General features: G+C 40.5%; 3 protein-coding genes across 3 annotated transcripts; all 3 read left to right on the top strand.

Moving 5' to 3' along the window:
• The first annotated feature begins 2,909 nt into the window (after positions 1-2,909).
• LOC142172789 (uncharacterized) lies at positions 2,910-3,464 on the top strand. The gene has a single exon (XM_075236479.1). The coding sequence runs from the start codon at positions 2,910-2,912 to the stop codon at positions 3,462-3,464; it is 555 nt and encodes a 184-aa protein (XP_075092580.1).
• Positions 3,465-3,492: 28 nt separating this feature from the next.
• On the top strand, positions 3,493-5,740 carry LOC142172788 (uncharacterized). The gene is made up of 4 exons (XM_075236478.1): positions 3,493-3,903; positions 4,100-4,465; positions 4,626-4,824; positions 5,040-5,740. The coding sequence occupies exons 1-4, from the start codon at positions 3,493-3,495 to the stop codon at positions 5,738-5,740; spliced, it is 1,677 nt and encodes a 558-aa protein (XP_075092579.1).
• A 197-nt stretch (positions 5,741-5,937) lies between these two features.
• LOC142172787 (uncharacterized) lies at positions 5,938-6,588 on the top strand. The gene has a single exon (XM_075236477.1). The coding sequence runs from the start codon at positions 5,938-5,940 to the stop codon at positions 6,586-6,588; it is 651 nt and encodes a 216-aa protein (XP_075092578.1).
• Positions 6,589-27,077: the final 20,489 nt, after the last annotated feature.

Below are 27,077 nucleotides of genomic sequence, written 5' to 3'. Positions count from 1 at the left end.
AAGGTGTTCTCTTCTCTTCTAAGATTGGTTTGAATTCTAAGCTTCATTTTAAATCGAATTTACTATTTTTAACAATTTGAACTGTGAAATTGGATTCATAGTCATAAGTAGTAAGTAACGTGAAGCTAATTCGAATTACAGTAGCATCATTTTCGTGCAAAGCTGCTGCACCTTTTTCATATAATTAATCTGCTAAATATTTACAACTATAATGGACACACAGGCAGGTGGCCAGCCACCTTTTGTGGCTGTGCTGCCTTCCCAACCTCCTCCAAACATTGCACAAACATCAGGGAGCACAAATAACAACAAACAACCTATGGATTACTCCAAAATTCTGAGACCTTGCACTTTAAATGCTGCAATGATTGAGCAACAGGAAGTTAAGCCAATTCCCATTCGTCCACCTACAATATTGAATGGAGAGCATGTTATTCAGTTCACAGAAGCAGAAGTAGAAAGGATGGATATCATCGAGGGATTACAATATGCAATAGTTGGTAAATGTTCTTATGGCAGCCCAGAAATTCAACAATTGCGTAAGTTAATACCAATTCAATGCGGTATTAAAGGTGAGTGTAACATTGGATTTCTAAAGGATAGGCACATTTTGATTAGAATGACGTTAAGGCAGGATTATCTTCATTTCTCATCAAAAACTCATTACATAAAGGACAAGGATGGATATCAATATCAGCTTAGGCCTTTGATTTACGACTCAAAGTTTAAAGCAGATGAAGAAACACCTAAGGCAATGGCTTGGATTTCATTCCCAGGTTTATTGCCAACATTTTTTGTGAAAGAATGTCTATTTTCTCTAGCTACGGCAGTAGGTAAACCCATGCATCTAGACATGGCAACAATTAATAAAACTAGACCTAGTTGTGCTAGGGTGAAGGTACTAGTTGATCTACTTGCAGATTTGTCTAAAAAGGTGAGGATGGACATATTCATTGAAGCTAAAGGAACAACAAGAACTGAATGGGTGAGAATTCAATATGACATGCTACCTAAATATTGCAGACATTGTAAACTTCAAGGGCATGATCAATTTGAATGCTGGAGGATACACCCTAAACTATATGTGGAGAAGGAGAATGCTAACCAAGCAGATACAACTAAGAAGCAGGACAGAGGGAATCTACAGCCTATAATGATTCTATCTAGTGGAAAGGTCGTGGGTAATGTGAATCTTACAACAAAAGAGCAATGGAAGGAAGTGAAGGACAACAGAGTTAGAAATTTAGTAAATCAAAATATTATTCTCAATAATAATGGAATGGAGATGGCACCAGATAAGAAGTTTGAAAACAATAAGAACAAGGTGGGCACAAGCACTGTAGATAGACAAGCAGAAGCACAAATCAACAGTGGTAAGGAATTGGTGGCAGTAGACAATGAAGATAATGATCATGTTCAAGTAGCTAACAAGTTTGCAATATTATAAGGAATGGATGAAGAGGAGAACCTGTTAATCAATTGACAATGGTGGCAGCTAATGCAACAACAAACAGTCCAGCAGTTCGTAACCAAGCATCTACAAAGCAAAACCCAAAACATATGGTCAATAATGAGGGAAACCTAAATCCAGCAGCACAAGCGTTTCATTTTAACTCATCGGGGATTGGTTCGACTAATGGTCTAGTCAATGATACTGCACAATGGGTAGAAAGAAGTTTTAAGGATAAAAAAGGAGATGGAATAGTGAAGATCAATACATCATGCCAGCAAATACCACCACAAGATACATTAGTGAACAAGGAACTTAATAAAACTCCAAAGTCTCAAGTAGAAGGGTCAAAATCGTCTACAATTAAAAACATAGTGCAAGGATATGGAGGCAGGCTATGGGATGCACAAAGGGAATACGATTCAAAGGAGAATGAAGTACCACTAGGAGCACAAGTTGATGAGGAACCAAATGAAAAGGACAAAGAAGAAGATGAGCAAAGTGTAAATGGAGAGCCCAATGTCAATGACAACAATACAACTGGTAATTTTTTAATAATGGGAGGATCAGAAATTGTTGAGCACAAAAATAATTATCAGATAGCAGAAATCACAGAAATTAGAAACTATAAAGGAGGAGGACCAGAGGTAAATGATTCTGGAGGAACAGAAGAAGATAAAGATCAAAAATCACAAGAAAACCCACAAGGACACAACACAACAGAGAAGGAGAAACAACCAAAACAAAAAACAAAAATAGTAACTGTTACTATTACATTGGAGAAAAACCAATTGCAGCTGTTAAAACGAGGAGAAGAGAAGGCCCTGGTCCCTAAAACAAATGCATTTGGAGGTATATCATGAGGGAAGGAAAACAATGAAGAAGGAGAAGAATCTGGTAGATCAGGATACGACATGGATCAAGAATCAACTACCCAACACCTTATGAATGCTGCAAGGCAAGGTGACTTATCACCTACGCAAGTGGAAAAGGCAAAATCAGCAGCAAAAGGTAAGAAGAAGCAACAAAAAGATAATTTTGCAGTTCCAAAACCTGGGGTGCACACAAGGAGAACGCTAACTAAATCAAACAATAAGTGATGAGTGCTCTCATTTGGAATATAAGGTCAGTCAACACACAGCAGGCCTTTGAAATGGTGACAAAAATGCATAGGAAAAATCACTATGAATTTGTTGGATTAATGGAGCCAAAGCAACAAGCAAAAAAAATGGAAAGGTACAGAAACAAGATAGGACTTGCACAAGCATTTGTAAATATTTCAAACAAGATCTGGGCTTTCATAGATAAGGTATTTGAGGTAACTGTTATGTACAATATGGTGCAGCAATTAACACTACTATTGTTTCATACTGAATCGCATGTGGAGTTTGTCATAACATTGATATATGCTAAGTGTGATGCAATTGATATGATAGAACTATGGTAATCATTATATGCAATGGCAAGGGATATGGATGCACCATGGCTTGTAGGAGGAGATTTCAATGTAATATGGGACGAAGAAGAGAAGTTTGGTGGGTTACCTGTGTCATTGAATGAAATTGATAATTTTCGACACTGCGTCAACACTTGCAATCTCTTTGACCTTGGATTTAAAGGTAGCATATTTACATGGTGGAATGGAAGAGCAGAGGAAGACTGTATATTCAAAAGGCTAGATAGATGCTTGGCCAATCTTCAGTTCCAACAAACATTTCCAGGAATAGAGGTGCAACATTTGTCAAAGACTGGTTCCGATCATAGTCCAATGTATCTGAAGTGTGATATTGAGACTCCACCAATTAAAAAGCCTTTTAAGTTCTTGAATTTCTGGGTGGAACATGCAACTTTTAAAGATGTGGTGAAAGAGAATTGGACAGCTGATTTCAGTGCAAATCCTTATATTCTTTTTAATCACAAGTTAAAAAAATTAAAGAAGGCCCTTTCACTGTGGAGTAAGGCTACATTTGGAGATATTTTCCAAAAGATAGCAAGCATGGAGGAGGTAGCATGAAGCAGCATTTGAAGCAAATCCTACAGGGATGAACAGGGAAAGGTTACAAAAGGTTCAGGCAGAATTTATCAAATGTCTTGCACTAGAGGAGAAATATTGGCAACAAAAGGCAGGCATGACTTGGTTCAAGGAAGGGGATAGGAACACTAAGTTCTTCCACGCACAGGTGATAGGTAGGAGGAAGAGACTTCAGCTTAACAGAATTCAAACTAGTGGAGGAACATGGATTGAAGAAGAACAAGAAATTGCAGAAGAGGCTATCAAATTCTATGAGGAACAGTTCACAGAAGCAGCTACTCCTTTATCATTTGATATTCTAGAGCATGTTCCTAATATGATTAACAATGAGCAGAATGCAGAATTGATTAAGCAGCCAACAAAAGAGGAGGTTAAAGTGGCAGTACTCGGACTAAATGGTGATAGTGCTGGGGGCCAGATGGTATGACAGACAAATTCTATCATTTTTGTTGGGATATAATAGGGTATGACCTGTACGACATGGTGAGGGCGTTTTTCAATCCTCATGAGCTACCCAAGTGTGTGACACACACAACCTAGTTCTGCTACCAAAGAAAAAAGAAGTTACCATTTTTTCTGATCTAAGACCAATAAGCCTCAGTAATTTTTCAAATAAGGTTATATCAAGGGTTGTACATGAAAGGCTAGTAAAATATCTCCCAAGTCTGATATCAGAGGAACAGTTAGGTTTTGTTAAGGGCAGGAATATAGTAGAAAACATCATTCTAACTCAGGAAATAGCGACTGGCATTAGGCTTAGAACTAAGGCTGGACCTAATGTCATCCTGAAGCTAGATATAACCAAAGCTTACGATAGATTATCTTGGCTATTCCTAACAAAGGTACTGAGAAAGATGGGATTCACAGAAAGGTTAATAGGGATTGTCTTTGGATTAGTTTCAAACAATTGGTATTCTATTCTAATCAATGGTCAAGCTCATGGGTTCTTTAAGTCCTCAAGGGGAGTAAAACAAGGTGATCCTGTATCCCCAACTCTTTTTATATTGGAAGCAGAAGCATTATCTAGGGGTCTCAATGCACTACATACTAACCTTTATTTTTGTGGATTTGGGATGCCAAAGTGGAGTCCAAAGATCAATCATTTGGCGTATGCAGATGACATGATTATTTTCTCATCCTCAGATGAAACATCCCTTGATTATGCAAGTGCTGAATGCATATGAAGATGCATCTGGGCAGCTTATTAACAAGACCAAATCAGCTGTGTACCTGCATCATTTAACAGACATGGAATTGGTCAGCAAGGTGGAAAGGATCACAGGCATTCATAGGAATGATTTTCCTATCATATATCTAGGATGCCCTATATTTTATGCAAGAAGTAAGTTGGAATACTATCAGCCCCTAATTACTAAGGTAATGGACAAACTGCAATCATGGCAGGGCAAGTTATTATCAGTAGGGGCAGGGCAGTTCTCATATCCCATGTACTGCAAAGCATGCCTATGCATCTACTATCAGCTGTAAACCCTCCAAATTATGTGATAAATAGGTTGCACAAATTATTTGCTTAGTTTTTCTGGAGCAACTCTGTAGGAGGAACTAGTAGGCATTGGGCTTTATGGAATACTTTATGCATGCCAGTGAAGGAAGGAGGAATTGGTTTCAGGTTACTGCATGATGTAGCAAAGGCATTATTCAGCAAGTTGTGGTGGAATTTCAGAACAAAACCAAGCTTATGGAGCTCTTTCGTATGTCAGAAATACTGTAAGAAAATGAATTTAGTAGTTGTTCCATGGAAAAGGGGGTCTCGCATTTGGAGAAATATATTGGAATGCAGAGATCTGATTGAACATCAAATCTTTTGGCAAACAAAAAGGGGATCCTCACTTTTTTGGTTTGAAAACTGGACAGGTCTTGGGGCACTATATTTTTTGGTTCCTCAGGACTTTGGCATTGATGAAACAGTACAAAATGTACATGATGTTACCTTAGATGGTGAGTGGGATGTGGACAGGCTATTTGAAATGCTTCCTGAAGACTTAGCAGTACACATTCTGGAGAAAATCAAACCACCTTCACCTCAGCAGGCTCTTGACATGCCTTGTTGGATGCTGGAAACAAGAGGATATTTCAGTGTTAAGTCAGCATGGGATTATACGAGAAGAAGAGACGAACCAAGAATAACTTATACGATGATTTGGGTAAAGGGACTGCCTTTTAAAATAGCATTTTTCATGTGGAAAGTATGGAAAGCAAAGTTATCTCTAGATGATTTCTTGAAAAGGGTAGGCTAGTGCATGCCATCAAAATGTTGGTGTTGTGTACAGCCTGACGAGGAATCTCTTCATCACTTGTTTTTAGATCAGAAACTGCAAAGACAACTTGGAAATACTTTTTATCGAGGGTAGGAATAGATGTGGAGGGACTTACATTGCACCAAACAATCACAAAATGTTGGACTGCAAATGTGTGCTTAAGGCTCAAACCAGTAATGCAAGCACTCCCATCATGTGTAGTCTGGGAACTCTGGAAAAGAAGAAATAGTATGAAGTATGGTGATGCTGTGACAACTAGCAGGGTGATTTATCAAGTTTCATCAAATCTCCAGGCATTGGTGAAAGTGAGAAAGCCTGGGATGGACATGGTACCTCACAAATGGCAAGATCTTTTAGCTATGATGGAAAATTTCACTCCCAAACTTAAGGTTACCAAAGTCATGTGGGAATTTCCAAGTGCAGGATGGCTAAAAGTTAATACGGATGGTGCATCGAGGGGAAATCCAGGCAGGAGCTCAATAGGATTTTGTATAAGAAATGAAAATGGTGACATAGCCAAGGCAGTAGGGAGGGAGATTGAGGAGACAACAAACACAGTAGCTGAAGCAAAGGCCATGGTAGAAGTACTAAGGTTCTTCAGATGTCAACAATACTCTCATGTATGGCTACAAACTGACTCAATGTTATTAAAAAAGATAATGGATGGGATCTGGAAACCACCATGGATCATATATGAGCAGGTAGAGGAAATGATGCAACTAATGAATGGGGGCAATTTCACAGTTACTCATATTCATAGGGAGGGCAACAAGCTGGCAGATCATTTGGCTAGTTATGCTTTAGATCATGGAGAAATAGAATGCTAACATTTCTTGCATCTGGATGTACAGGGAAGGAGGTTAGTTAATGATGATAAGATGCAATGTCTAACGCTAAGGGTGAAGGTGGACAGGAGATAAGAAGCAAAAAGAAAAGGAAGAGCAGGAGGAATGTCAACTTAATCGGCCAATATTTTCAAACCCAAAAAGAGAAGGATATTTATCAAGCGCGGGTGCCATTCAATGCTTATGGAACTCAAAGCTGCAATTTTACGAAATAACCGATGATAAAGAACAAAATCATTTCAGTGAACAAGATGGGAACGTGAAGGTTTGCACATTTACAAATAACAAACTATTGGGAGTGTCCACAAACAGCCTAGGGATTCTGCACGAAATGCAGGACCATAATTGTTTTAAACTAAGCATTGAGGGATATAGTGATTTCGAGAATCACTATCATGTGCGGACATAGCTCAATATGGAAAGCGTGAAGCTTGTCTCCTGGTCTGGGTAGCACAATCGAGTCAAAAGGAATGCAGGAACGGAACAACAAAGCACACGCGTGCGTTTGGCTGTCTCAGAAAATGTTGATAAACGCATGGAGGGTGGCAGCTGCTACAACAAAAGCATCTGGGACGTGATTTCTTGGGAGTAAATAACAACAGGGAAGGACGCATGCTTTCACTCGGAAAGGCGTGCTGGAACCTAATGCATGCGGGACATGAACTACTTTGGCGCAAAACGAGATATGATAGAGCGTGGAAAAGCTTGATACAAGAATGGAGGGTGGCATCTGCATCAACCAAAAATAGTTGGGACATGATTTATTGGGATTAAAATACCAAAAGGGAGGCACGCATGCTCTCAATGCATGCTGGCTAAAATTGATACTTAAGCATGAACCAAAAAGGCTCAAAACGAGAAATGGTAGAGCGTGACCAGCTCTGTATTCGACAAAGCCAATAATTAAATAATGGCCATCCATTAAACAAAGAGCAATGTATTCGGCGCAACAACAACAAGTATACGAGTTGGAACAGAAGAGTATACGCAAGCGTCCAGCTTCCTAGAAGGTAGTCGAGTGATTGCAACTGGATAGAAGCAAATGCGAAGGAGAAAGGCATATACTAATGCATGGCTTTTAGTTATACAAAGTGTGATATCAACTTTGAGTAATATACTCAACTTTGATAATAGGTATTATGTAGTTTACAAAATTTATTTCGTGCACATTTTAATTTTTCATGATACTTTGTTTTTCCTTTTATATATTAATAAAAACCAACCCTAGGCTATGCCTAGTGGATTTCTTAAAAAAAATACCTGTCTAAACCAGGTGAACAAAAAATCCTTGAACAACCCTTTTGAAGAATCTGATTTTGGATCGAAATAAACCTTTATCGTGTGTTCTCGACGAAAACACGCGACTAAAGTCCAATTAGAACTCAAATCTTTATCCACTGGCTGATTTGCATCTTTGGAGATTTAGGGTTCCGCCTTTAGATTTAAGATTTGAAGGGCTTTGGGCAGATTCGAGGGAAAATAGTGGTGGATTAGGGAAGTAGGAGCCATGGGGGTTCTCTAGTGTTGTTTTGGGGTGATTTGGGACCGGCGCCAATAGCCTAAGACGGTGGGATATCAAGGCGGCGCTAGGGTTTGGTGGTGATCTCGGAGAGGGGTGAATTGAGAGAGACGATGAGAGAGGAAGTGGGTCTTTCCGACATTTAAATACCAAAATTGAGTCAGTTCTAGATCGTCTGATCAACTGAGATCAACGGTCCATATCAAAATAATTAAAACGGTGTCATTTGGACAGTTGGGGGAGGGGAAGGACCGGGTTAAGGGCGGGTTTGGGCTTGGACTGGGGCGGGTTTTGGGTTTGTAGGATTAAAATTAAGAAGGCCCAAAAAGACTTCTTCTACACTTCCTTTTCTTTTCTTCTTTTCAAATTAATTCTTTTTAATTCCTTTTTTATCAAAATTAAAAATTAAAAATTAAATCCTAAGTTAAATCACAAAACCAAATTAACCTAAAAAAACTAATTAATTATAAATAATAATTATCACAAGTAATTAAACACCGAATTAAAGGAAAAACTACCCAAAACAAAACTAAAATTAAAAAGGTGCAAAATAGGTTATTTTTTGTGATTTTTTCCATTTTTATAAAATAACTAATTTGTTAATTAATCCTAAAATATGAAATTAAATCCTAAATGCAAATGCAATATATTTTTGTATTTTTCATTAATTAAACAAAGTTAACATGCGTAGACAAATGCAAACAATTAACAAAAAATGCTACAAAAATCTACGAAATTGCAAATAATGGGAAAATTTATTTTGTTTTGAATTTGTGGGAGTAATTCATATAGGGAAAAAATCACGTGCTCACAATGGACTACGGGATGATATCTCGGGAGATTCACTAGATATGTAAAGATGGGACTACAGGACGGTATCCTGGGAGATTCCCGATTGTTACTCTTGGTGCTGAGTTGTATTTCCTTTCCATGTTTACCTTGTCTTGTATAGTTGTTGTTGTTTTGTTCATCCTATGTTATTGTACTGTTGTACTTATTTATAATGTTTCATCCTATACTGTTGATCTTTATATTTTATCTAAACTCAGTAGGGCCCTGACTTTCCTCGTCACTACCCAATCGAGGTTAGGCTTGGCACTTACTGAGTACCGCTGTGGTGTACTTATGCCTCTTCTGCGCATGTTTTCACATGTAGATCCAGGTACCGCTGATCAGGTCTACTATCCTTGAGGGATGCGACCGCTCTAGACACTTCGAGGTACATCTACCATGTCCGCAGATCGAGAAGTCCCTTTCTATTCTTGCTTTTAGTATTTAGCCCTTCTGTACCTTCCTGTTCTTATTAGATATTCCGGAGTTAGAGTTATGTAGTATTGATCTTAGCTTGTGATTCATGGGTTTCCGGGTCTTGGATTTATGTTTGGTATTGAGAATTAAACATGGTGTATGTCGAGCGGCACATTTAAACACGGTTACTGCTTTATTTCTGTTTTAAATTGTTTACTTCCACAATTTTTGGTTTTTCTTCCGCAATTAGGCTTACCTAGTCGTAGAGACTAGGTGTCATCATGATGGTTCATGGAGGGCGAACCTGGGTCGTGAAAAGTTGGTATCAGAGCTCTAGGTTCATAGGAGTCATGGATCACAAGCCGGTTTATTAGAGTCTCGCTGATTGGTATGGAGACGTCTGTACTTATTTACGAGAGGCTATGTAACCGTTAGGAAAAATTCCACTTTATTTTATTCCTTGTCGTGCGATATTTTGGCATCACCATTCTAAACTTCTATCTTCTATTCTCTCACAGATGGTGAGGACACGTGCTACTCAAGATGATCTGGTACCCGCGCTCCCTACTGCAGCCTCAGAGGCCGGGGCCGGGGTAGAGGCCGAGGACGCACACGTGGTGCAGCTAGAGCACCTGTGTGATCTGTCGCTAAGGTACCACCAGTGGATCTAGCCTGAGTCTAGGCACCTGACATGCCTACTGCTACTACCACTCCAGCTCTTCAGGAGACTTTGGCACATTCATGAGCATGTACACCACTCTAGCTCAGGCAGGGTTTCTTCCCCTTGCTGCAGCTACGTCTCAGGCCAGGGGAGGAGCACAGACTCCCGCCGCCCACACTCCTGAGTTGTGAGTGCATGTTGAGCAGGTCCCTGAGATTATTCCTGTACCACCTGCAGTGCCAGCTCAGCTCGAGGACAGGGCAACTACTTCCGAGGATGAGTAGTTGAGGCTTGAGAGGTTCAAGAAGTACAAGCCTCCTGTATTTAGTAGTCTAGCATCGGAGGATGCTCTGGGATTTCTTGATGAGTGTTATCACATTCTCCGTACCATGGGTATCTCAGTATCGAGCGGGGTTTCTTTCACTACCTTCCAGCTTTAAAGATTCGCCTATGAGTGGTGGCACACCTATGAGGTAGACAGTCCAGATGAAGCTACTTGACTGACTTGGACTCAGTTTCCAGATTTGTTCCTGAGGGAGTATGTTCCTCAAAGCCTTAGGGACGCATGTAGCGCAGAGTTTGAGCATTTGCACCAGGATGCTATGACTATTTCAGAGTATGCTATCTATTACACCAGTTTGGCTAGGCATGTACCAACCTTGGTTTCTACTGTTCGCGAGAGAGTTCGCCGATTTATTGAGGGCCTTATTCCCAACATCAGGTCTAGCATGGCTCGCGAGTTGAATATGGATATTTCTTATCAGCAAGTGGTGAGAATCACTAGGAGGATTGAGGGTATGCATGCTAGGGAGAGAGAGGAGAGGGAGGCCAAGGGGTCTCGAGAGTCAGGCCATTATTCGGGTGCCCGTACCCCAACTGCAGGTCATCATTGTAGGGGTTATATGAGTTGCCCTATTCATTCAGATCTTCTAGCAGCCAATAGTGCTCTAGCTCCTCCTAAGCCTCAGGAGCCTTATTATGCACCACCGGTATCTAGCGCGCCTCATGCACGGGGTGCTTACAAGGGTTAGTCCAGTAGACCTGGCCCTAGCCAGTTACAACCACCACATCCTCCCAGAGCTTGTTTTGAGTATGGTGACACACGCCATATGGTGAGGCATTGCCCCAGACTTGAGAGAGGTACACCTCCACAGACTTCTCAACCACAGCGTGCTTCGCAGAGTTCTCAGGCTATGATTACAGCTCCAATTGCTACCCACCTACTCAGCCAGCTAGAGGTGGAGGTCGGGAAGGTAGAGGTCGCCCTAGAGGGGGAGGCCAGGCCAGATACTATGCCCTTCCTTCCCGTACCGAGGCTGTTGCCTCTGATTCTGTCATCACATGTATTATATTGGTTTGCCACAAAGATGCATCATTTCTATTCGATCCAGGCTCCACTTACTCTTATGTGTCTTCTTATTTTGCTCCGCATTTGGGTGTACCTCGGGATTCTTTGAGTTCCTCTATTTATGTTTCTACTCCTGTGGGTGATTCTCTCGTTGTGGACCGCATTTATCGATCGTGTTTGGTTGCTCTTAGTGGTTTTGAAACCAGAGCCAATTTATTGTTACACAGTATGGTTGACTTCGATATTATCTTGGGCATGGACTGGTTGTCACCCTATCATGCTATTCTTGATTATCACGCCAAAATTGTGACGCTGGCTATGCCAGGTGTACCGCGTGTTGAGTGGAGGGGTACTTTAGATCACACTCCCAGTAGAGTTATTTCTTTTCTTAAAGCTCAGCATATGGCTGAGAAGGAGTGTGACGCGTATTTAGATTATGTGAGAGATATCAGTATTGATACCCCTTCAGTTGATTCCGTTCCAGTAGTACGAGATTTTCTCGATGTATTTCCAGGTGACCTTCCAAGCATGCCACCTGATAGAGATATTGATTTTGGCATTGATCTATTGCCGGGCACTCCACCCATTTCTATCAATCCGTATCGTATGGCTCCTTCTTAGTTGAAGGAGTTGAAGGATCAATTACAAGAATTGCTTGATAACGGTTTTATTCGGCCCAGTGTATCACCTTGGGTGCTCCTGTCTTGTTTATGAAGAAAAAGGATGGTTCTATGCGTATGTGTATTGATTATTGCCAGTTGAACAAGGTTACAGTGAAGAACCGTTATCCTTTGCCTCGTATTGATGATCTGTTTGACTAGATTCAGGGCACACAAGTGTTTTCTAAGATTGACTTCCACTCAGGGTACCATCAGTTGAAGATTCGGGAGCTAGATATCCCGAAGACTACTTTCAGGACTCGGTATGGCCATTACGAGTTCCTTGTTATGTCATTTGGGCTGACCAATGCCCCAACAGCCTTTATGCATTTGATGCATAGTGTATTTCAGCCGTATCTTGACTCGTTTGTCATTGTCTTGATTGATGATATTCTGGTGTATTCTCGGAGTCGGGAAGATTATGAGAAGCACCTGAGGACTGTGCTTCAGACTCTGAGAGAGAAGAAGTTATATGCTAAATTCTCGAAATGTGAGTTTTGGTTGGATTCAGTGGCATTCCTAGGCCACATGGTATCGAGTGAGGGTATTCAGGTGGATCTGAAGAAGATAGAGGCCGTGAAGAGTTGGCCCAGACCATCCTCAACTACAAAGATTCGCAGTTTCCTTGGTTTGACGGGTTACTATTGTTTTTTGTGGAGGGGTTTTCATCGATTGCAGCCCCTATGACTAGGTTGACCCAGAAGGGTGCTCCATTTTAGTGGACAGAGGAGTGTGAGGCAAGCTTTCAGAAGCTCAAGACAGCTTTGACCACAACCCCAATTTTGATACTACCTACAGATTCAGGGTCTTATACGGTCTATTGTGATGCCTCGAGGGTTGTCCTAAGAGCGGTGTTGATTCAGGACGGTAGGGTGATTGCCTACGCGTCCAGACAGTTGAATATACATGAGAAAAACTACCCTGTTCACAACCTTGTGTTAGCTGCCATTGTTCATGCCCTGAAGATTTGGCGCCATTATTTATATGGGGTTCCCTATGAGATTTACACTGACCATCGGAGCTTGCAACACTTGTTCAAGCAAAAGGATCTAAATTTGCGCCAGAGGAGGTGGTTGGAGTTGCTAAAGGACTATGATATCACTATTTTGTATCACCCGGGCAAGGCCAATGTGGTGGCCGATGCTTTGAGTCGTCGGGCAGAGAGTTTGGAGAGTTTGGCTTATTTACCAGTATCAAAGAGGCCTATAGCGATGGATATTCAGGCCTTAGCCAGCCATTTTGCGAGATTAGATCTTTCGGAGCCCAATCGGGTTCTAGCTTGTGTGGTTTCTCGGTCTTCCTTATTTGATCGTATCAAGGAGCGGTAGTATGATGACCCTCATTTTCTTATCCTCAAGGACAAGGTTTAGCATGGTGATGCTAGGGATGTGACTATTGGTGATGATGGGATATTGAGGATGCAGGGTCAGATTTGTGTACCCAATGTCGATGGGCTTCGAGAGTTGATTCTAGAGGAGCCCATAGCTCGCGGTATTCTATTCATCCGGGTGCCGCGAAGATGTATCAGGATTTGAGATAGCACTATTGGTGGAGGCGGATGAAGAAAGATATAGTTGGATTCATAGCTTGGTGTCTCAACTGTCAGCAGGTTAAGTATGAGTACCAGAGACCGGGTGGGTTGCTTCAGCAGATAGAGATTCCAGAGTAGAAGTGGGAGAAGATCACCATGGACTTTGTAGTTGGGCTCCCACAGACGTTGAGGAAGTTTGATGTTGTTTGGGTGATTGTGGATCGGCTGACCAAGTCCCCTCACTTTATTCTTGCTTATTCCTCAGAGCTGCTGGCGTGGATCTATATTCGGGAGATTGTTCGTATGTATGGTATTCCAATTTCCATTATTTCAGATAGAGGTACCCAGTTCACATCACGGTTCTGGAGAGCCGTTCAGCATGATTTAGGTACTTCGGTGGAGTTGAGTACAACATTTCATCCTCAGACGGACAGATAGTTCGAGCGCACTATTTAGATTCTTGAGGATATGCTCTGTGCATGTGTGATTTTAGAGGGTCTTGGGATCAATTTTTTCCATTGGCGGAATTTGCTTACAACAACAACTATCAGTCCAGCATTCAGATGGCACCGTATGAGGCTTTATATGGTAGGCGGTGCAGATCTCTGGTGGGTTGGTTTGAGCCGGGTGAGGCCAGATTGTTGGGCACAGACCTGGTTCAGGATATTTTGGAGAATGTTAAGGTGATTCAGTATAGACTCCGCACAGCCCAGTCCAGACAGAAGAGTTACGCGGACCGAAAGGTATGTCTCTATGCTTGTTCGAGGACGAACTAATGTTTAAGTGTAGGAGGATGTGACGACCCGGCCGTTTGTCTTAAGAATTTATGCACCGATCCCCTATTAATTTCTTTCCCCAAGTTTAATTCTGCTATTTTTATTTGCCGGGATATTCGGCTTTGAGTTTCAGAGAGTTTTGGGATACTTAATCCCTAAATGAGCGATTAAGTGTTAGAAAGTTGACCATAGTCAAAACAGTGTGAAGACGACCGTGGAATGGAAATCTGATGGTTCTGCTAGCTCCATTGGGTGCTTTTGGGGTTAGGAGCATGTTCCGATTGTGTTTTGGAGGTCCGTAGCTAATTTAGGCTTGAAATGCCGAAAGTTGAATTTTGGAAGTTTCTGGTTCGATAGTGAGATTTTAATTCGAGGGTCGAAATGGAATTCAGAGAGTTTCAGTAGTTCCTTTATGCCAATTAGGATGTGTGTGCAAAATTTTAGGTCATTCGGATGTGTTTTGGTTGGGTTTTTTTATCGAAAGCAGAATTCGGAAGATTTTAGGAACTTAGGCTTGAATCGGATGTGTTTTGGTTGTTTTGATATTGTTTGAAGTGTTGTAAGGATTGTTACAAGTTTGAATGAGGTATTAGGTGATGTTGGTGCTTTTGGTTGAGGTCCCGGGGGCCTCGGGGTGATTTTGGGTGGTTGACGGGTAGTTTGAGAAATGGTTGCAGCTGCTGTATTTTTGCTGCTTCCGGTATTTTTGCATATGCGGCGACTAAGGGACCGCAGAAGCGGATTTTGGCTTTTCCTTCAGGTTCCACAGATGCGGAAGGGATACCGTAGAAGCGGTGTCGCATCTACGAAAATGTAATCGCAGATACGGTTTCTGGGCATTTAATGATAGCCGCAGATGCGACGTGGTTTCCGCAGAAGCGGGACCACATCTAGGCAGAGCATATAAATAGTTGCCTACACGAATTTGAGAAATTCTTTCACCATTTCCATCCGGGTTTGAAGCTTTTGAGAGAGATTTTTGAGGAAAACAAAGGGGAATCACTTGGAGGTAACATCCTTGACTTCACAACTCGATCTTATGTGATTAAACACCTAATTAGTGGTGGGAAATTTGGGAAAAATGGTTAATTAGGGCTTGGGTTTAAGAGTCCTTTAAATGAGGATTTAAGGGGTCATTTGGACTCCGATTTTAGTGTTATTGTTATGTATGGACACATGAGAGTGTGAGGTTTCTGAAAATATAAGTTTCACTCGATTCCAAGATGTGGGCCCAAGGGGCATTTTTGTATTAGCTTAGAATTTAATTGTAGAATTAGTTACCTGAAGTGTTATTTACATTATGCAATTTAATTGAATAGATTTGGGCCATTTGGAGCCGAGTACTCGTGGCAAAGACGTGGTGTTGGGTTGATTTTGAGCCGGTTCGAGGTAAGTGGCTTGCCTAACCTTGTATGGGGGACCTTTCCCTTAGGATTTGCATATTTGGTAATTGAAATTCCTTGTACGTGAGGTGACGAGTGTGCACTTGTGCTAATTGTTGGAAATTAGATTTTCTTAAGTAATTACTAGTATGTTTCCTTTCATGTTTCTATTTCTTGCACTATTAAGCATGTTGTTAGCTTAGGAAAGCATGTTTAAGTGACTTAATTTGCCTTATTTGATTCAAACTGCCTTACTTGAATTTTGTGCAGCATGCTAGGCTAGAATCACTTATTGCATTAATATGAAATTTTGCCATTTCTGTATATCTTCCTCCTACTGCTGTGTTTTTATTTTGGGACTACGGATGTGGGATTCTGGTAGTTCCCACTTGTCTGTTTACTTTGGGACTACGTGTTAGATTCCCGATAGATTCCCCTGCATATTTACTAAGGGAATGGGGGTTATATTCCCGGTAGATCCCCCTGCACAGTTTTATGGAACTACGGGAATGCACCCGGTAGATTCACCCAGTACTGGGTATTTACATTTAAGATTACGGAACGGGATTTCTGGTAGATCCCTGCGCACTATGAGTTGGACTACGGGACAGTATCCCAGGAGATCCTTCGGACATATATATATGATGGACTACGGGATGGTATCCCGAGAGATTCACTGGATATGTAAAGATGGGACTACAGGACGGTTTCCTGGGAGATCCCCGATTGTTACTCTTGGTGTTGGGCTGTATTTCCTTTCCATGTTTACCTTACCCTATATAGTTGTTGCTATTATGTTCATCCTGTGTTATTGTACTGCTGTACTTATTTATATTGTTATGTCCTATACTGTTGATCTTTATATTTTATTCAACCTCAGTAGGGCCCTAACCTTTCTCGTCACTACCCAACCGAGGTTAGGCTTAACACTTACTAAGTACCGCTGTGGTGTACTCGTGCCTCTTTTGCACATGTTTTTTATGTGCAGATCCAGGTACCACTGATCAGGTCTACTATCTTTGAGGGAGGCGACCGCTCTAGAGACTTCGAGGTACATCTACCGCGTTCGTAGACTGAGAAGTCCCTTTCTATTCCTTCTTTTAGTATTTAGCCCTTCTGTACCTTCCTGTTTTTATTAGACATTCCAGAGTTAGAGCTATGTAGTATTGATCTTAGTTTGTGATTCATGGGTTTTCGGGTCTTGAATTTATGTTTGGTATTGAGAGCTAAACATGGTCTATGCCGAGCAGCACATTTAAACACTATTACTGCTTTATTTCTGTTTTAAATTGTTTACTTCCGCAAATTTTGGTTTTTCTTCCGCAATTAGGCTTACTTAGTCATAGAGACTAGGTGTCGTCACGATGGTTCACGGAGGGCGAACCGGGGTCGTGACCATATTGTAACGACTCGACCGGGCATTTTGAGCTTTTGCACTTGCCTCGCCAATTCTCGGGCATGACTTGCCCCGTGTGTTGTATTATGACTTATGTAAATCGTTGGTTTTGGTTTTTAGGGTAATCAGAATGAATTTGGAAGAAAACAGTTCTCAGTTGAAGCTTGAAATTTGAAAGGTTTGACCAAGATTTGACTTTTTTGTATATGATCTTGGATCAGAATTTTTATGATTTGGTTAGCTCTGTTAGGTGATTTGGGACTTAAGAGCGTGATCGGAATGCATTTTGGAAGTCCGTGGAAGGTGTAGGCTTGAATTAGTGAAATTGAGATTTCGACATTTTCTGGTCGATAGGCTAGATTTGTTATAGAGGTCGGAATGGAATTACGGAAGTTGCAGTAGTCCCGTTGTGTCTTTTGGGATGTGTGTGCAAAGTTTCAGGTCATTCGGACGTGGTTTGGTTGGGTTTTGATCAAAAGCGTAATCTAGAAAATTTTAGGATTCTTAGGCTTGAATCCAATGCAAATTTGGTATTTTGATATTGTTTTGAGTGTTCCAAAGGTAGGAATAAGTTTGAATGATGTTAGGATATGTCGGCATGTTTGGTTGAGGTCCCAAGGGCCTCGGGTAAGTTTCGGATTTCGAGACGCGGACCGGGGGCCCGGGTTTGAGCAATTTCGGGATTTTGATGTTAAATTGGATATTTTCGAGTGGGCTTCGATCCCTTAGCATATTTTAATGATTATGTACTGATTTTTGCTAGATTTGGAGCATCCAGAGGTCGATTCATGCAGGCGAGGCATCGCGGGCTATAGTTTGGACCGGATCGAGGTGAGTAATGACTGTAAATGTTGTCCTGAGACTTTGAAACCCCGGATTGCACATCGTAGTGCTATATTAAGGTGAGACACACGCCTGATGACGAGCATGGGGCCATGCACCATTGGGGATTGTGATTTGGTCCGTCCCAATTGATTATTTTACCGCGTATTTGATTGAAAACTATTTGATATCATCATTATTTGGGCTGAATTCCATATTTGGGCCTAGTGCCAACTATTTGAACCCTTCGGGGATTTTTGTTGATATTTTCTCACTGTTTTGACTTTATACTGGAACTCAGTCATGTTATTTTCCACTGTTTTCAAAATTCAGCCAAGTTTACTTTGCTGTAACACTTGAAATGATATTTCAAATAATATTTTGGGGTTGAGCATCATGTTTTATTGTTGCCCGAGTGGCTTATGTGATTTTTGACTGAGTAAGGTCGAGGGCCTGTGTTGTGAGGATATCTTTTGGGTCGGGCTGCACGCTGCAGCAATGATACACTGATCTGATTATGAGTCCGAGGGCCTGAGATATGTATGCCATGAGGTGACTTGTTGATATTTATATGAGGCCGAGAGCATGTTTATGATGCCACGAGGTGGCTTGATATTGCGTTTGGGCCGTAAGGGGCCCCTCCAGGAGTCTGCACGCCCCCAATGAGTGCGGGTACCCATTGTGATATGAGATATAGCCCGAGGGGCTAGTACTGTTCTATGTGATTGCTCGAGGGGCTGGTACCGTTCTATGTGATTGCTCGAGGGGCTGGTATTGTTCTGAGATATTGCCCGAGGGGCGGATTTGTTGATATTGTGCCTGAGGGGCAAACCTTTATGTGTTTATCTTTCATATTTACCTATCATTTACTTGTTAAATTGTGTATTTGTGCCCGAGAGGAGGATCTTCAGTGCATATCTGTTCTAGTTGCTTTGCATTTTATTGTTGAACGGTTAAAAAGGTATTTTTTAAAGAAGTATGAACTGAACTAAGATGTTTTAAAGAGATTTCACAGCTTCATTGCTTTCTTAAATGGTTTTATACTGCATCTATACAGCATGTTGATATGCTTATGTGATTTCTTACTGCTCAAGTTTCATTTACCTTTATTACTCACTGATTTGGAGTACTCACTTTACTCCCTGCACCTTGTGTGCAGATTCAGGTATTTCTACACCCTGTAGTGGGTATTGGTTGATCGAAGGCAGAGCCATCGGAGTTTAGCTAGGTAGCTGTCGGCGTTCGCAGCGTTGCTTTCCTCCCTCCTTATTTCATTAGTTTGTATTTAGCCTACTTCAGAACTTAGTTGTATTTTAGACCTTAGTAGATGCTCGTGACTTGTGACACCCCGGTATTGGGCTGTGTTTGGGCTGTATTCCGCACTTTGTACTATCTTTTGTTTAGTCTTTGGCTTATTTACTCATACTTAGACTGATTGTTAATGTTTAACTCTTTAAAAATAGAATTGGGACTAGTTGACTAGCCTTGTCTTCATGAGAGGCGCCATCATGACCGGGTCCGGGTTTAGGGTTGTGACACATATGATTTCATACTATTTTTGACCGAAAATTAATCATTTGTATTTTTAAATACCAAGTAGTCTTTTTTAACTATTTTTCTATGCATAAAATTCATTTTTGTACAATTATCAACTATTTTATAAATTATTTTATTCAATTTAATTGGGTATTTAACAAATAGCCCCATTTTGTTTCAATTATAACCTAATTAAACCAGACCCAAAACCCCAATCAAATCAGCCCAAGACCCAGGCCCAAACCTAATCCTACCCGACCCAATTCCGTCCAAATCCTAGCCGTTGATCATTTCTGATCAACGGTCCAGATTAATCCCTTCCTTAAATAACCTAAAAGACTACCCCCCCCCCCCCAACCCTCATTTCTCTCATCACTCTCCCCTGTCTCACCCTCTCATTCTCTCTCAAGCCCTCTGCTAAACCTAAGCTTCTACTCACCGGATGTTGGCTCGCCGATATCAATGGTGGTTCCACCACCACCCCTACCTCCATGGCTCCCTCACATGCCGGATCCTTGCTACCTTGAGGCCCTCAAAGGAACTAGAAGGCATTTCACGCACCTCCCATGGTTTGTATGTCGTTCTCAGGCCGTCCATGGTTGTCCGAGTAAGATTCTACCGTCTCTAGCTAGAACCTGTGGTTTCTAGGTCGGTTCTCTTTCTTTCTGGGTTGTCTCTATGAAACCATAACTACTAGCTCCTGATTTTTTAGATATGTAACAAATATGAGTATTTTTTAGCGATATTTACTGTTTTCTTGATAATCTTTCGATTTTTCAAAAATGTCTCTTCAACTTCAAAAGTAGGGTTTCTTAACCCCTTTTCAAAATGGTTTCTCCTATGATTTTTAGTATTATTCTATGATTTCTACTGTGTTTAAACGGTTTATTTAAGTTTTCCCTTTGTTAGATTCATTATGTGGAAAACCCTAATTTCTTAGTTCTAATCTTGGGTTTCTGAGTTTGTTTTTGTTAATATGTTCAACTAATCTGTATGTTTCTATGAACACTCCGTGATTCTGAGATCTTTACCCTATGTTTTCTTGTTAGGTTTTTGACTTCGACTATTCCTGCCTATTATGTGTTTATTCCAAAAAAAATTGTGGCTATTTCCTCTCATCAGTACCATCATTTACTTTGAACCCCGGATTTATATTATTCTTTTACCCTATTCTTATTTGTGTTATGTTTGCTTCGTTCAGTTGTAATACTTTCCTTTGGTCAATGTTACCTTCTAATGGAACCCCTGATTCCCTGTGATTGGTATACTTTATTCCCTGCCGATTTCAATCTAAATATTTTCTTGACTTATTTAGTGGTTGATTATGCTGTCAAATTTATTCTTAGACATTCTCCTTAATTAGAATTTGTCGAACCTAGCCTCTATTACCAGCTCTATATTGTGCTTATTTCCTTATGTGACATGTTCAGTCTCACATTGATTCTTTCCTTGTTTGTTATTTGTCTGCACCATTTGAAGTTAACTCCCCTAATTAAGGGAGTACTTATACTGATTTTATACTAATTGATACCTAGTTCCATAATTACTACTTGACTTTGATTCTTACCTTATTATTCTACCTAGTTTCAAACTATATATATGCTCTCTCATTAACACACACAGACACGAACACTTTGGTTCAAAAAAAGCTCTCTCTCTCACTCAAACTTTCTGCTCTCTCTCTCTCTCTCTTTGTGCTACTTACTATTATTCAGAGTTAGCCGGCCACAAGCCAAGGATGACTATTGTGCTCTCCTGCCCCTTCACTTTTTTGTTTACTGTATTCTTTACTGGTATGTCCAGATTTCAATTTAAGTCTCAAAAACAATATGTTTCTTTTTCTCCTTTAGTTCATCATGTTCCTGATTTGTTTCTAACTCTATTTCTGTTGTTCAACATGTAATTAATCTCTTTATGTTAGTTATATACTGCCCCTAAGGATCAACATGTTTATCTTCTGTAGTCAATGTGACTCGACCCCCTTTTATGTCTAACTAGTTTTAGTATGAATCTCTCTTTGGCAAAATAATTTTGTACCTTAAATTTATTTGGTTATGTAGTTCATGATGTACCCCAATACCATGAACCCCGTAAGAGCTTTTGATGCTGTATCTATGTGGACCTCTGCCTATTATGTTTTTACCATCATGTGCTTTATGTGTCCCAATTCCCTATCACCCCTGTGTGTAGGTTTGTTCCTTCTATTTTGGTTTTGTGCTCTTTAAGTATTGCTGAGTTGGTTTTGGCTCCATGTTTGATCTGCTGTTGTCTAATCATGTAACTCTCTCTTTTCAAAGTTGCTATACTACATGACTTCCTATTTTACTCCACAAAACTATTTCAAACAAGTCTCTTTTAACACTGTTTTCTTACTAAAACCCTTTCAAAACTATGTCAAACACTCTCACTCTACTCTTAGACATTTAAGTTCTGACCCTCTAATGTGTGACTGCTTAGGGATCCCTATGAGATCCCTCAAAACTCTGATACTTAGAGCTAACCCTTCCACACTACACTTACTCAACTATGACTATGAAATCTGGGTATGAGCACTACCCGGGATCCCTTAAGGTCCTTAGGGAACTCTGACACACGTGGATTATGTGAAAGTCTACAAGGCAATCAAGCATTGGTAATTTTGGAGATCTGGGCCTATTTGTAGGCTCCCTATAGAGTAACTTCTTATTTTTCTTATCTACTTATGTAGTTCATTCGATATTGGTCTGTAATAATTTGTAAACGAACATTGGGATCTAGATAGTGAAAATGGGAGGGTAGCTATGCATGTTATAGACATCAAAGGGGTAGAAACCATGCTTTAGGTTTATATTTCCTATATGCGCAATAGAGTCCATGTTCAAAGCATATTATGCATTAGAAACCATGCTCTTAGGTCTCATTTATACTTTTTCAGCATCTCATTTTTGACATTCTTATCACTTAGAAATCCTGTTTTAGGATAAAGGGGCATTAAAACAAAGATTGTTACTCTTGAACACTTGACAGCATGCTCTATAATGCCCTAACCTTTTTTCTGCATTTAGAAATCCTACTTTAGGAAATTTTGCAATCCTGACGTGCATTTAGAAATCCTACTTTAGGAATTCTGCATATAAACCATTACGAACTTTATACATGCATCGTAGATACCATGCTTTAGGATCTCATTCGTACTTGCTCAATCACACCTAGTATAAACCACTGATTATGGAAGATGTAAAAACAGCTTCACATTTGATTATCATGTTTAAAATAAACTGGTAATAATCCATGCATTTTATAACAATTAGAACAGTATGATTTAGGTAAAATAACTCCTTCATTGTTCTAATAGTTCTGGTAACAATTGTGCATTATCCTATGCCTAGGCAAGCCTTAGGTGATCCAGTTTCTTATAAAATTGGAAACTACCCCTTTGTGTGTACTGCTTAATGATTAACAGGCTTAAAATCAGTAGGCAAACTGATTAGGGCCCCTGCTTCTGAGTTATAAAATGAACTTGCATATCTACTGTGTTCTTATATTCGCCTAAACATCATGTCTTTGGATACTGATTAACAATAAGGCCCTTATTTATGTTTAAGTCGTGTTGTTTACATGTCTTATCTGTGGAGGTAAACTGAGCCTCTTATTTTATCCTTCCTGTTCTTATTTTCTAAGAGTCACATGTGTTATTGCTTGTCGCCTTAGTATTTTTCCTTTAAACCTTAGGGGTCGGTCTGGAACTGCCTATAGGTAGAGGTCCTAAATCTCCTCCAGGACTATTAAGAAGGGACGGGTAACAACGAGATCATTAACCGACATTTGCATTAATAACCATTAAGGGGGTGGGAAGGGTAAATATGGAATATGATGACTACGCGCTAATGTCACGTGTAGCCCCTCATTGAGGAGTGTTTACCAGACATTATGTGGGGTGATCCTATAGGCTAACCAACCTAGGACTCCTCCTTTCCCAAAAGTCCTTTTGTTTAAAACTTTGTTTTTATACAAATTGTTCAAAATCTTTGTCTTATCGTTTGAGTTATATAATGTCCAACGTGCTTTACTTGCAAATTATTTGATTCAACTATTTATTTGATAATGGACTAATTCGTGAATATAAGTTCGGTCGGGACCCATAGTTATGTTCCGAGAGGGGTGGCTAACACCTTCTTCTCGTGGTCATTTCGAGCCCTTACCCTAATCTCTAGTAATGCAAACTAGTCTAAGAGTTAATCGCTCTAGGTGCCCTAACGCATCGTAACTCGTTAGGTGGCAACTCTTCAAATACCCAATTCTCAAAAGGAAATGAGTTATTACCCCATGAATGTCGAAACCTGGACTCTCTCTGCGGAGGGAAAGAAAGGGGCGCGACAGCATGGCGACTCTGCTGGGGATACCTTTTAGGCTCTTACCATAACGAACTTATCTTTTTGCAAATTAGTCCAAGCATGCTTTATCCCATACCCTTCTCCCTTATTTGAATTTAATTGTCCATTTTTAAGCATTTATTGTTCTTTATCCCTGAAACTGACTTGTCTTTTTTGTTTTCTTTTCCCTGTAACTGTCTTTCAATTATTTAAATGTTGTACTTATTTTTTGTTCCTACGTGCAAATAGTTGACTACATATTATTAATTGCTGCATAAATCATGCTCCACATCATATTCCACTCGTGCGTATCAAATCCTATAGCAACACTTTAATGAGTGGTTGCGCTCTTCCTATTTACTACCCTTAAATTCGGAAAGGCTTATTTGCGGTAAAACCAGTCGATCAGCGGTGCAGTCGACAGTTCCATGCTTTCTCCCTCGAGTTGTCCGCTTGAGGGTACCAGTCTAAAACCCAATAAAAACCTTACTCTAGTTAAAATTGTGCATGTATCATGGTTATACCTAGTTGGATCGGTTATGTTGTCCACATAATGATCCTTAAGATAAGTCTTATCCAAAGTCCATCGGATTTTCCATAATCCCAACGGACACAACTATGTTTTGTGCATTAATTTGGAGAAATAAATGTCAATATGTTGATCATAAATGTAAAAATAGTCGAGTCTGGTGGGGGTAAGGTCTAACCCCTTTGTTTTGCAGAAAATGAGGCATGAGGTCCCCAGATTTGGTATGGTTAGCAACATCCCACCATTGCTGCTAGATTGGTGGGAGCACCTTTCCTCAAGTGACAAGAAACATGTGAGAAAGTACCTGGGTAATCTGCCTTCCTTGCTAGATATTGAACCAAACAACAAGTTGATCGAAGCTGTGACTTTATTCTGGGATAGTGAAAGGGCTGTGATTTGTTTCAGCGACATAGAAATGACATTTGTGACGACCCGACCAGTCATCTTAAAAATTAATGCCCTGATCCCCTATTAACTGCTTTCCCCAAGTTTATTTCTGCTAATGTGAATTTGTCGGGATGTTTGGTTTTAAGTTTCAGAGAGTTTTGGGACACTTAGTCCCTAAATGAGAGCTTAAGTGTTGGAAAGTTGACCGTAATCGGAACAGTGTGAAGACGGCCTCGGAATGGAAATCTGATGGTTCCATTAGCTCTGTTGGGTGATTTCGGGCTTAGGGCGTGTTCGGATGGTGATTTGGAGGTTCGTAGTTAATTTAGGCTTGAAATGCCGAAGGGCCGAATTTTGAAGTTTCCGGTTCGATAATGAGATTTTGATCCGAGGGTCGGAATGGAATTCCAAGAGTTGCAGTAGTTTTGTTGTGTCATTTGGGATGTGTGTGAAAAATTTAAAGTCATTCAGACGTGGTTTGGTTGGGTTTTTGATCAAAAGCGGAATTCGGAAGATTATAGAAACATAGGCTTGAATCCGATGTGTTTTCGTTATTTTGACATTATTTGAAGTGTTTTGAAGATTGATACAAGTTTGAATAAGGTTTTATGATATGTTGGTGCCTTTGGTTGAGGTCCCGGGGGCCTCGGGGTGATTTCGGATGGTTAACGGGAAGTTTGAGGACTGTTACAGCTGCTATATTTTTGCATCTACGGTTTGGGGACCGCAGATGCGACACCCAGAAGCTGCTAACAGGTCGCAGAAGCGAAATGTAGGGAGGTCAGCAGGTTCCACAGATGCAAGGGTTTTTCCACAGAAGCGGAACCGCATCTGCGAGTTGGAAACCACAGGTGCAGAAATTTGCCATTTAATGAGAAGTCGCAGATGCGACGAAGTTTCCGCAGAAGTGGGACCGTATCAATGCGGAAATCGCTAGGCAGAACATATAAATAGTTGCCTTCGCGAATTTGAGGGATTCTTTCACCATTTTCATCCGGATTTGAAGCTTTTAAGAAAGATTTTTGAGAAAAACAAAGGGGAATCACTTGGAGGTAACATCCTTGACTTCATAACTCGTTTTTATGTGATTAAAGATCTAATTAGTGGTGAGAAATTTGGGGAAAATGGTTAATTAGGGCTTGAGTTTAAGAGGCCTTTAAATGAGGATTTGAGGGGTCATTTGGACTTCCATTTCAGTGTTCTTGTTATGTATGGACTCGTGAGAGTACGAGGTTTCTGAATGTAAATTTAACCCAATTCTGAAACGTGGGCCCGAGGGGCATTTTGGTCATTTTACATAATTTCACGTATTAGCTTAGAATTTAATTGTAGAATCAGTTGCTTGAAGTGTTATTTACATTATGTAATTGAATTGAATAGATTTGGGCCATTTGGAGTCGAGTACTCGTGGCAAAGACGTGGTGTCGGGTTGATTTTGAGTTGGTTCGAGGTAAGTGGCTTGTCTAACCTTGTGTGGGGGACCTTCCCCTTAGGATTGGTATATTTGGTAATTGAAATGCCTTGTACGTTAGGTGACGAGTGCGTACTTGTGCAAATTGTTGAGAAATTCGTTTTTCATTAAGTATTCACTAGTATATTCCCTTTTCCTCTTTCATTACTTGTGATATTAAACCTATTGTTAGCTTAGGAAAAACATGTCTAAAAGATTTCATTGCCTATTTGTTTAACCTGCTTTACCTGAACTCCGTGCAGCAGCTAGGCTAGAATTACTTGTTGCCTTGATATGAAATTTCCATTTCTGAATAGCTTCTTGTTGCTGCTGTGTATTTACATTGGGACTATGGATGTGGGATTCCGGTAGCTCCCCCTTGTCTGTTTACTTTGGTACTATGGGTTAGATTCCCGGTAGATCCCCCTACACAGTTATATGGAACTATGGGAATGCACCCGGTAGATTCCCTCCGTACTGGGTATTAGCATTTGGGACTACGGATCGGGATTCCAGTAGATCCTCATGCATTGATAGTTGGACTACGGAATAGGATCCTGAGAGATCCACTGGATAGTTGTAATAGGGACTACAGGACGGTATCCTGGGAGATCCCCAATTTGTTACTATTGGTGCTAAGCTGTATTTCCTTCTGTGTTTACCTCATTTCTGTGTAGTCGTTGTTGTCCTGTATATTCTATTTTCTTTTCACTGTTGTGCTTATTTATACTGTTATATCTTATACTGTTGAAATTTATTATTTTGTTTAACCCTAGTAGGGCCCTGACCTTCCTCGTCACTACCCGACCGAGGTTAGGCTTGGCACTTACTGAGTACCGTTGTGGTGTACTCATGCCCTTTTTGCATATGTTTTT

The sequence above is a fragment of the Nicotiana tabacum genome, chromosome 18, assembly GCF_000715075.1.
Source record: "Nicotiana tabacum cultivar K326 chromosome 18, ASM71507v2, whole genome shotgun sequence".
Lineage (NCBI taxonomy): Eukaryota > Viridiplantae > Streptophyta > Magnoliopsida > Solanales > Solanaceae > Nicotiana > Nicotiana tabacum.
Note: the sequence above shows the minus strand (reverse complement) of the source record. Positions and strands in the feature narration are given on the sequence as shown.